Source organism: Hippoglossus stenolepis, chromosome 10, assembly GCF_022539355.2.
Source record: "Hippoglossus stenolepis isolate QCI-W04-F060 chromosome 10, HSTE1.2, whole genome shotgun sequence".
NCBI lineage: Eukaryota > Metazoa > Chordata > Actinopteri > Pleuronectiformes > Pleuronectidae > Hippoglossus > Hippoglossus stenolepis.
This window is the reverse complement of record NC_061492.1, coordinates 20,658,276-20,670,458: the sequence shown is the minus strand read 5'-3', so window position 1 is coordinate 20,670,458 and position 12,183 is coordinate 20,658,276. Positions and strand designations below refer to the sequence as shown.

The following is a 12,183-nucleotide window of genomic DNA, read 5'->3' as shown; positions in this document are numbered from 1 at the left end:
ATGGACAAAAGAATATGGCCTAGATAACGCAGTAGGTTGCCATCCGCCACTAGAACGAACGAAGAAGAAGGAGAAGCTATCAAATATCAAGGGAAATAAGAGATATACTGATCGAATGGGGAAGAAGAAGAGGAAGTAGGATATTGAAAAAAACTCACAGTGGTGGTAATGCACCTTGACGCTGGTTGGCACTCGCCAATAAACGAGAAAAATAAAACAAATTAAGAAGATACAACAGTCTAAAATAATACAATTAAAATAAAGTAAAATACAATGATGGTATGAGCTTGTGAAATAGTTTATTTAAAGGCATTTGTGAAGTTTTCAATCTGGTTTTAAAAACTGCAGTGGTTGGAGCATTCCCAACACCAGCAGGCAGTGTGTTGCAGCACTGTGCTGCTTAGTGACTAAAAGCTGCTTCTCCATGATACAACATTTCCGTTGATTTCTCAGAGAATAATTCATGGAACTTAATGAAAGAATCAGGAATGTTCAGGGGACTGATAATTGTGTGTGCACTTTAGTACAGATCCAAATCAGAATCTGGATCTAATGAATTTGAATGTGGTTGTCGAGAAATCAGACATTTAACTAGTTTTTTTTATAGCATATTGATTGGATAACTGATCAGTATAATGCAGAACATAATTGTCCTCTATTCCATATATCATTATAAATATCAGAGGTACGTATTTGACATTTTACTCTATTATATTTCCTGCTTGTGAATTTACCCTGTTTTTAAAGGAAAAGTTAATTTTCCCGAATTATTAAATATCACCAAATTTGGAGGTGCATTTTCTTACCTCCTCGGGAGTAAAGCAGTGGCCAGACTCCAAAGTTTTTCTTTTTCTTTTAGTACATTTATTGCCGATACTTTTCTGTCTTACTTTGAGGAATTTTACTTTTACTCAATTCTGATATTTTAACAATGATGCAATGAATATTCTTCAATTGTGACATTAATTGTTTTTAGATTCCAGTACTTTTCCACATATCTTTACCCTCTAACATCACAGACAGTTGAAGCTTTTTATAGGTGTGCAAACAGAACAATATTCTTAGAGCTTGTTGAACTCACCTCACATCATATCAAAGAAGAATGGCACTAAGGAGAGCTCATAAACCTCAGGGCCCAACAGTCTTCTTGAATTCAATCCAGCTGCACCAAATTACACACCATCATGAATGTCAATCCCCTCAAATGTGGCAGATTTTTCGTCAGCAAGATCCATGAATTATTCCCAGGGAAATTGGTGAAAATGTCCAAAAAACTCAAGCTCAATGTTAAAGAAAGTCAAATTGTAAAGGGCTCTTCCCTGACCCACACCACATTGCTCCAACAAGTATCATAGTAATCTGTCCAGTAGGTTTTGCATAATGCTGCTAAATAACAGACTAACAAACAAATGCACATGAAAACAACAACCTTGGCTGTAAGGTACAAATAGACACATGCTGAGGTCTCATTGGTTGATTTCTCCTGAGGCCAAACACCCCATTAGACGCCACTTATAACATTGTGTGTCCAGTGATCAAAACGTGAAGAGGGAATCGCCTCTGTCTTTTCCCTTTGAACAGCCCCACAGACACACACCATGTTTACAACACTGATGCTGAAGTGATGCTGTGTTTCAGCAGCTTTTATTTTATACCAGTGGTTTCCTACATCATAGTGTTTCCCCCAGAAAACAGCCTCTGTGCTACATCTCGACCAGAACAGTAGGATTTTCTGATGTTTATATTGGTTATCACTAATTACTCACATGAGCACATTCTCATAAATATAAATTATGATCATAATTTAAGCTTGTTGGATGAATGGATGAAGTTACATACTGAAAATCGGTTCTGTCCGGCCCCCTCTCTCTCCCCACATCATTCTTCTGGATGAAAAACTGAAATATTTATGTGCGTGAACGCCGGCGCCAGGAGAAGGGATTTGTGAGTCTGTTTGTGTAAGAGTGTGTGCGTGTGTGCCAATATACATATTTTGCACATTTGTGGCCATCATAGGAGACACAGAGAGAACCTTCTCAACTGGAAGCCCTGTTAATGTTAATAATGCTGGAGAGGCAGCTCACTATTAACAGAGCAGCAAGATATTAATACACTTCAGACGGTTACATAACTCCAGCTGCTCTGTGTGTTACATGGATTACTAACACCTCCCACACTTCTCCATCCCTGTGTCTTTCCTCTCTCCCCCATCTCTGCCTGACTGCTTCTCATCACGAGCAGATCCTGCCTTTTCTAGGTTCTATCAATAGTACAGATATAAAGTGGTACTGCTCTCCAATACACACCAAGTATGGTGTTTGCGTGAAAACTGGTTGTTAAAGCCAGTATACCAGCTTTTCACTCAGAAGACAGAGGGAGGTGTTTCATCAGGATGTCAATCTGTTCTTTCTCTTTTTATCCCTCGCTCTCTTCCTCAAGTCCTTGGATTCAATTATTGTCTTTCAACCTCTCCATCTCTTCCCCTGATTGTCTCCTTCTCTTGCTCTGTCCACAAACTCCCACGGTTTTCTCCCTCTCTTTTCACTTCCACCCATCCCATGCCTGGCTCTGTTGCCAAGCAACACCTCATCTGCACAGACGATCTTGGCAATCTGGGGTAGTCTCTCTGACTACCCCCAACACAAACACACACTCACTTTTTGTATCATTACACTAGTAAAAAAACTTCAGTCAAATTAAAATCAACTTGTGAACATGTGCCTTTTAAACTAACAACTTTACACGATAATCTGTTGTTCTGCCGGACATGTTCTTTATTAAAATCTGTATCAAGGAAATAAAATTAAGGTAACCATGGTGACATGTTTAAACAGGTGGAGATTCCCCCAAAGAATCCTCCTTCACTTGGAGAGGACACAAGTCGACTCACAACATTCACACAGGAAACAGACTTGAAGACTCAACGAGATCTTAGTTCATGGTTTTTTATTGGAAAAACAAAATGTAAAGACTAGCATGTACAACTTGGAATGCAGATCAACTGAACTGAACAGAACAGTCGGACTGGGCCGGGCCTCGCCGCACCCACTCTCTCTCTCACACACACAGACACTCACGCACGCCAACTCATACACAAACACGAGATAGAAATGCTGCTAAGCACCGACCCTGCCCCCACTAAACTGAAATTAACCCCCCCGTTGAATGACATGCACGCAATGTTGGAGGCAATATACTCTACCTGAGCACGCTTCAGGAAGGAATAACCTGATTTTAGTTCACTACTGACTTCAAACTTCTTAATCGTTTTTTTTAAATCTCCACCTTTGAAAAAAAGTACACTCATGGGAATGTAATTGCCCCAAACATTGCTATTGTGCATCACTTTTAAAGCCCACCCAACCCCTCCAAAAGTCTAGGACACACCCACCACCCGAGGAGTTAAAATCTATGCCCCACCAAGGCCTCACCCTCAAAAAAGGTAAACACACAAAGGATAAAGCGAGTATCCTGACATGCCAGAAACACAGAATCTAAAATTAGTTCTTATTTATTCCATTTTAATATTTTTCTTAAAAATATCTCTGTCGTCACGGACTTCATTTAGGTAAGCAAACTGCAGGTTCCGCTGGTTCACTCACTCCCATCCATCTGTTACCTGACCCCTCCCCTTCCTCCTCTCAGTGGGTCCCAGGTCGACCTGAGGCCCGACAACAGCCCTCTGCGTTTGGGCTCTTGACAGTAAACCCATCTAAAGCTGCATGCATGAAGAACAGAAAGAAAGAAAACAGAAAGTCGTAGAAGAAAGGCGATTGGCCAGCCCAAATAATTATCATGACGTCAGGCAGATGGAACCAGGAAGCAGGAGAGCGGAGGCCAAACCAGCCGGCTGTGGAGGGGCTGCTTGGTTGAGATCTGATTGGGCAGCTCAGTGCTGGGGGAGGGGGGAGGGGGAATACAAGCCAGTACATGCAGATTCATTTAGGGTTTTTTCTTTTCGTCTTTTAACTTATTTGAGCTTGTTTATATGGACAAATTTTCAGTTTTCCAACATCCAGTTTAAGTTGTCTATACAGAACAGTATGAATAAATGTAGATTTTTGCAGTAAGAGGTAAGTGAAACATTTGACTGATTCTGAATCTTTGATGTGAGAGCCCAGTTCATTTGGCGGTCATCATCTGAACAAATTCTGTAGAGGGAAAAAAAACAATACAAATTCATCAGAAACAGTGTTTAACCTGTGGGCTGTAAAACAATGAAAGAACATGATTGATGAGATTACAACAAACATCCAGGAATAAATCATGACACTATGGTGGTAGAAAGCATGTGTGTCCATATAGCTGCTGTTTTGCACGTAAACTGCACTTATGTGTTTAACGTCTTTTTGAAGTGTTTAATCTCATGTACCTTCATAGTTGACCTGTCCGTCTCCATCAATGTCGGCTTCTCTGATCATCTCGTCTACTTCCTCGTCTGTCAGCTTCTCTCCCAGGTTGGTCATTACGTGACGCAGCTCTGCCGCACTAATGTAACCATTGCCATCCTGAAACACACAAACATTACAGTTAGTCACACAAGTTCTACAAATTGTAGAACACTAACAAATCAGTCATGCCAAACAGTCCTCTAAAGAAGTGTCAGCTACAGATTTAGGAATGTTCTTAAATTCAGATTAGTTTTGTGCAGTTGACAGCTAATGAGCAAAACACTTAATTTACTCAATTATTTGTATTGCCTTGCCTTCAAATAATAAAACACACACCTTATCGAAGACCCTGAATGCCTCCCTGATCTCCTCCTCACTGTCAGTGTCCTTCATCTTCCTCGCCATCATCGTCAGGAACTCAGGGAAATCAATGGTCCCGTTACCTATAGAAGAGAGGTCAGATTTAAGTTATACATAACATTTTTATATACTGAGGCAAGTTTAAAATATAAATCCTTCCCCGTGTTGAGGGGGAACTAGCGTACCATCTGCGTCCACCTCATTGATCATGTCCTGGAGTTCAGCCTCAGTTGGGTTTTGACCCAGTGACCTCATGACTGTGCCTAGCTCCTTAGTGGTGATGGTACCATCTCCGTCCTTGTCAAACAGGGAGAAGGCCTCCTTGAACTCTGGACAGCCACGAGGAGAGGACAAGAAAAACAACAGAGGGCAGAGAAAAGGATGACAGAGGAAAACATTAGCAACAGCACATGTGAGCAGATGTAAGAAAAGGTGTCTTTTATGCCTAAAATGGTAAAAATGTGTTTTTATATTGTCACCTTACCTGCAATCTGCTCCTCTGTTAGTTGGTCAGCCTAAAAAAAAATATATAAAAAAAAAAGAACAGAAGGAAGAGGGGGTAATGTTTGGTTAGAACAGCATCATATTAGAGCAACAATTACAAGTCAGATGGAAGCATAGAATAGTACAATACAAAGGAGGCAGGCTGCAGCAAGACTCCATTAAAACAAGCTGTTGTTAGGTGTACTAAGTATCCAGCAAGAGGCATATGATGTGAGATCCTGGTATCAAATAAATTTAGGGCGACATAACAGTCAGACATGCTTATTTTTAAACTTTGAGACTCCCCGAGCACATCATCATCATCATTTCTACTGTGAACCACAACCAAATACAATTAAAAAAAACACGGATTCTAGAAGTTTGTTTTTGCTCAGGCCATAAAACAAACACCACTAAACTATCAAGTTATTTCAAAAGGTCTGGTGAGGCCATTCATTCTCTGTGTACAACCTTTATATCTTCAAAGTGGATATCTGTGAGGTCTGCCACTAGCTTCATTGCCTTCGGTTGTGCTTTTTTCACATCTCCACCTCTGCCTCCACCTCCTCTTCCTCCTCCATCCAGCCTCAACACACCACCTCCCCTGCGCTGTTTCAGATCTAAACTTCTTCCACCGGCACCTCCTCCAGGTACTCCTGTTTTCATGTCGAGGCCGTCCAGTGCCCCTCGCACCATCACCAAGCCTTCAGCTAGACACTCTGCCCTCTTGCTGATCTGGTTGCCCTGTTTTTTGACCTCGGCCAGCTCTGTCTTGGTTCTCTGCAGGGAGTTCCTCAGGTCCTGCATCTCTCTGACCACGGTGTCCATGCGGCTGGATGACGTGTCCATTAGCAACTGCAGGAAGGCTCTGTAGTTCCTCTCCTGCTGCTGGATGAGCTCCTTGTAGTAGTGCTGTTGTTCATCCAAGAGGTCATAGACGGTAGACAGGCTCACCAGCTCATCCTCTGCGGGGTACAGAGCAACTTTCTTCGGCAGCATGACGAGGGAAGGATGGCAAGAGGGTTGATGCCTCAGCAGGGAGGGAATAGCTGGATGAAAAAAATGTTGGCCATACATCTAGAAGTCGTTCCTGATCGGTACAAGTGATTGAAGAAGGTAAAGATGAACGGTAGACTTTGCCATTTATCTGAGTAGTTGCATAATTTAGGGATGAAGGGAAAAAATCCAAGTCTTGATTTGAGTAAAAAAAAATTGATGTATTTTTTTTTAGTCCTGGAAGGGTAGTTTGTTAGAGGAACACATGATGATCAGATGACTTGATAACTGCAGGACGTGTCTTTCAGTCCTTCATTGATGGTGGACTTTTTACACGATTCTTCTGTAGTGGAAGAGATCAACAGATTGGCACTGACTTGGCGATGCGTCCCTCCTCGGTGTAGCTGGATGAGGAACTGATGTAAGTTGGTCCTTCTGTTGATGTTTGCCTAGTTATGTGTCTGTTCGTCTGTCTCTGTCTCAATAAATCTGTCTGCCTACCTGTCCATCTTTCTTTCTGTCCTCGTGTCTTCCAGCAATGTGAATGTACGTGGCCAGACGCTGTCCCTCCCTGGCTCCATCTGACACCAATTGGGTGAGACTCTGCTGAACCCAACTCCCTGTGCCTCCATTTCAAACTGTGTGTGTGCGTGTATGTGTGCATGTGAGCCAAAGCATGACAGTCAAAGACTAAGCCATCTGTCCATCGCTCCAGCAGATGTACAGAAAGCTGAAGAGTCCCCCTCCTGCAGTAGTTCAACACTTGAAGAGCCTTCAACAGATTGACAGAGAAGGGGAACGCGTGTGTGTGTCTAGTTGCCAGGAGGCCGAGTCAGAGGAGGTCATTCAAGTGTGTCAGGAAAATTGGTTTAAGGTTTGAGAGTAACTGTGTCCAGACTGGGGGAGGTCACAGGGGTTGTGTGTATGTTTAGATGCATGTGTCAATCTGTGGCCTGTCACCTCACTGCTACTGTTGCAGCTCCTAGGGAGGATCAGTTGGCTGGATATATGACTCTTAGACAGACAGTCACTGGTCACACCAAATGCCCCCCCACCTTGGGCAGCCCCCCTCTCAACAGAGGTTCACTCTGAGTCACGGTTAGTTTGACCGTAATGTCCCAAAATAGAAAATTACATTTCTTACAAAACTCAATCCATACAATCACTGACAATATTGCATATAAAATGACATACATATAACAAGCAAGAATCATGTTTATAGAGGCGTGTCTTCTACAAGTTATTGCAAATATTATTATTATAATAATGTCAGTAAGACCTGATTGGACAACATAAAACACATGGATTTGAATGTAATGGGTTGTGATATTTCAGTTTTTGAGAAATATAGCATGATATATAGAAAATGTCTTGGGTGTATTTGTCACCTTAAGGACAGAGAGAAAGAGAATACAGGTATGCGTTATGGATAAAGGTGAAATGTTTGAACTACATGGTTTAAGTATATTAGAATAATAAGGTTTTCAGAATATGCCTGATGATACTGACAGTACGGATTTATGTGTCTGTGTCCATGCACGTGCCTGTGGGCTTTAGCTATGGTTAACAAGCTGCTAACCCCTCGAATATCCAGGCCAAATTCATCCCAAGGCGCTACAGTGCCTAGAAATACAGAGCACATTACTATTAGATAGTTACAGTGTAGCATGACTGCCCCATGATGTACTTAAAAAGCATCCATGACAGTATTAAGGAATTTAAGGTGAAAATGACAATGTTTTATTAACAAGACCAAGTAAAAGACTATAGAAACCAAGCATATAGCTGTATTAGAGAGCATAATTGAAGATTTGCCTTTCATTCTAGACATAAAGACGTTGTCTTGGTCATAGCTATGCATTGAAATCTTACTGCACTGTGTGGTGACTCATGTCGGGCCGTTGACGGCATCGTTCAACAGTGTTAAATCATTAGAGTATCGGGTGGCAAATAGAATAAAAAGAGTTGCACTTCCTTTTGACATTTCAGTAGCGGTGTCATTTGTTACCTATACATTCTCACTTCAAGTAGGTTGATGATAAACCTATTTGATTCATGTGTCAATAGCCATAAACTGAGTCACAAGACAAGTTGTTAAACAAATCAGACAAATATAAAAGAACCGACAACTACAACAGTGAAGTCTCAAACCTACATACTACTTACTTTACCAACCCTGTAGCTAAAGCAAGCAAACACAAATTGACACTACAGAAGCCTGTGAGCATCCAGAATATACATTTTGAAATAATTTCATGATCAACAAACATTCAAATATGCAAGCCATTGTTTGCAAAGAGAAAGTACTGAGGCATATTTTTCTGGAGTCAGATGAGGCCATCGTATCAGAATATGTTTATCAGGATTAAGCATCTAACCCCGCAGACAGGGTTTCAGCCTTCTCAGGGCCAGGGACAAGCGTAATGGAAAACACTGTATTTTTCATTGCAAAATCAGTTTTCATGCTATTGCTAGCGGTGTGCCCATGTGCCATTTACCGTCCTACTTTATTTGGAATGGTGAAGTCAAAAGGATGAAGCCACACTGCTATTGGAGGGTAGGGAATTACAAACAACGCAATGTGAACCACTGTCTGCAATGATTCTTTGCATGTAAACAATCACTTCAACTCAATAGGGTTTTTGAAAATGGATACAGAAGTGCAACACATACTATTGCAATACTGAAGTATGTAATACATGCACACCTTTCTTTAATATCAGGGTCAGAGCTAATCAGGGGTATGGTCTTTGAAGGATGTAGGTGGGGGAAAAAATTATCCTACAGAGAGACCTGCTAAATGTCAGAAAAAGACGGTGCCACTAATGAAAATGTTTATATTTGGACGTATGTGCAACCAAATTGCTCAAACTCTGGAGCCCTGTGACTTAAGATTCAGATGTGATTTAATACAAATATCAGCTGCCATGGTGAAAATCCCTGTGTTTACAGGGAATGTTCAATACATGTGATGTGTAACTAAAATTGGATTTTCAAGCTGCTGAGCAAAACTACCATAAAACTCAAACAAGCCTCTACTCAAGCCTCTCTGCAACAGTACAAAAAAAGAAGAAAGAGACTTGGTCAAATCAGTCCACTGGTTATAGACCCAAGACTTATAAAAACAAGAGCCTGCTGTTTTTCATTATAATAATACAATTTTATAGCAATACAAATATTTATGTGGGATACAGATTATAATGAGCTGCTGGGGCAGATAACCAGGAGGCACACTAAGACAAACTGTGATAGTCAAAGCATGCGTGCAAGAAGGACGTGTCAACCAATACAAATACTGACGGTTTCCTATTTTGCTTAACAATCCTAGGGTTGTGATCAAAAAGAAAAAAGGAAAGACATAAACTTAGGTGACTTGTTGCTGTTAAAGAGGTGTTTACATAGCTGATGAGGTTTACTCAAGTAGAGGGCTTTGCCTGCATGATAGCTGAGCCAGGGCCCGGTGATATGCTCCTTTTGCATCTGTCAAACATGGTTTGTGTCGACTAGCCTAAAGAAAAGGTCCACTATAGGACCAGTATTCTCCACACGACAGATGTAAACAGATCCCTCCACAAGCTAGACACTATGAAGCGTAGCGGATGAGTGATGATACCATATCTATTCCATAAATAATAAGATAAGACGACATTGCATGAACGGACAAAAAAACTAATTTCGTTTCAGTGCAGACAAAAAGCTACTTTCTTCTTGTTTGTTCAGATGATAGGACATAGCAGACATCAAGACATCTCTTTCCACAGCAACAATAAATGTGAGCAGAAACAAGTCAATTACCCTAAGCATGTTCGCAAACATCTCGTGTATTGTGTAGTTAGGTGGCCTTACACCATAATGTATGACATCATGAACTGTCAGTTGTTTGGACGTGTCTTTTACAGTGTTTTCCTATTGTACTTTGATGAGTAGTATACAGATTGTTAAAATAACATCTTAGTACATGTGAGCCTGTCTAGATACTAGGCGGGTGTTAGATTAGATGGCTGTAGAAGCAGATAGTGGAGAGCAGTGCAGTAGCTCTGACTGTGCCCCACCACCACCTCACCCATCAGTCTCATACGCCGCTGAATGTCTAACATGAATCTCACTGGTTACAAATGTCGCTGCAACACCGGCATCAACGAATCTGCGTCCAGACTACAGCTGCCTTTCCAGCATCGCTCCAGCCGCACGTATCTATACTAAAATGCACAGATGACTGATGTTATCGATGTGGGAAGCCGGGGGGGACGGGGGACGGACGGACGGACATATTTGAGGATATCACGTTAGCTGTAATGCTAACACCGGCAACCAGCCGAGCTGCTGCAGCTCCTGCCAACACATGACCACCCGTGATAAGTAGCACACGTCTGCTAACACCAGCTACTGTTATAATTTCAGTGATAAGCTCCTCGCTCGCAGCCACGAGCCGCTGTGTGTGGCCGCCAGTGTTAGCAGCTAGTTAGCTAGCTAGCTAACTCTGAGGTGTCAGTTCAGCTCGCGCGCTCTGCAGTGGCGGTTTATTAATTCCCACACAACAACTGGGAGAGACTTAGCGGAAACACACGCCGACTGACACTCACACAACCCCGCACTGTTTCACATGACACACACACCCCAACCGCAGTGGATACTCACCATGTCTGTGAGAGCTGGAGACGTCGGTGCGCTAATGCTACAGGAGGAAATGGACGGCTGCCTCTGAATGAGCCTGGCTGGAGGAGGGCAGGCGAGACGAAGCACCGCTGCGAGGCTCACGGTATTCCTCCGCACCGCGGAGAGGCGCTCGGGCAGGGAGGCGTGCGCGCGCTTTGTCCGTCTCTTCCACTCACGCGCGCCCACGAGCCTAGGAACCTTGCTCCTGCGCGCGTACCTGTGCCTGGACGTGTCACTCAGTGAAGTTACTCTGATCTTATTCTGTTCTGTAAAATTAAAAAGTAGTTACTGTTGAGTTAAGTTCCTCAACATCAGACCCACAAGTTTTAATGGAAGACAACGACAACAACAAATTATTATTATTATTGTTATTATTATTCCTTACTGGTGCTGCCGTCATTAATAACATCATTACATTAAAAAAATATCACTCTTATTATGTTCATTGTATCAACAAGTCTGACACAGCTTAAATATGATGGTTACATAACTGTCCCTGGTCCCTGTCTCCTCTTTCTCTTTCTCTCTATGTCTTTCTTTCTATCTCTCTCTCTATCGCTCTCTCTCTTTCTTTCTTTCTTTCTCTCTCTCTCTCATTCTGCCAGTATCTCTTACTCCAGAGCTGCAGGATCTGACACAACTCAATAACATGAACAACAATTATTATTATTATCATTATTAACTGGTGCTGCTTTTAATAATAATATCATTACATCTATAAATATCACTCTTACTGTTTTCATTATGACAACCAGTCTTACAGAGCTTGGTTGACAGTTACACTGTTCCTGGTCTCTGTCTTCTCTCCCCTCTGTTCCACCTGCCTCTCCTCTCATCCCAACCAGTCCAGGCAGATGTCCGCCCACATACACTCTGATTCCAGAGCTTTCCACCAGTTAATCAGGGACTTTTTTTCTCTCCACTGTCACCAGTGTTTGCTTGTTGTGGGAGCTGTTGGTTTGAGGTCCTGACCTTACTATGTCAAGTGCCTTGAGATAATGTATGTTGTGATTTGGCAGACTACAAATACAATTTAGCTACCACACTGATTACTGTTGCCTAAGATTTTAAGGTAGAAGTGCATATAAAGCCATAAATGAGATACAGAAAGTGATGTCAAGGTTATGTCTTGAGGTCAATTAAAAAACAAATAGACAAGCACCTCTCATCAGTCACACACATGTTTCACCTGATAGCAATAGGATGTTAATGCATTGAAACTTACAGCATCAGTCAGGCAACTGGTCCATTGGGCTGAAAGCCTACATGGCCTATCCAGGAACTATGGCTGGAAACG

The 12,183-nt window shown here is 42.0% G+C and overlaps 1 protein-coding gene across 1 annotated transcript; it reads right to left on the bottom strand.

Annotated features, from left to right (window-relative positions):
• Positions 1-2,929: 2,929 nt before the first annotated feature.
• Positions 2,930-11,140, bottom strand: calm1a (calmodulin 1a). The gene is made up of 6 exons (XM_035167091.2): positions 10,869-11,140; positions 5,236-5,266; positions 4,937-5,080; positions 4,728-4,834; positions 4,373-4,508; positions 2,930-4,151 (listed from the first exon to the last, which is right to left on the bottom strand). Exons 1-6 carry the CDS (start codon positions 10,869-10,871, stop codon positions 4,123-4,125), a joined length of 450 nt encoding a protein of 149 aa, XP_035022982.2. The 5' UTR covers positions 10,872-11,140; the 3' UTR covers positions 2,930-4,122.
• Between the last annotated feature and the right edge of the window lie 1,043 nt (positions 11,141-12,183).

Coding starts and splice junctions, on each gene's coding strand:
- calm1a (XM_035167091.2), bottom strand. Junction 4,835..4,936: donor CAATGAGGTGGACGCAGATG/GTACGCTAGTTC, acceptor TCTCTTCTATAG/GTAACGGGACCATTGATTTC. Junction 4,152..4,372: donor CGGACAGGTCAACTATGAAG/GTACATGAGATT, acceptor TTCCCTCTACAG/AATTTGTTCAGATGATGACC.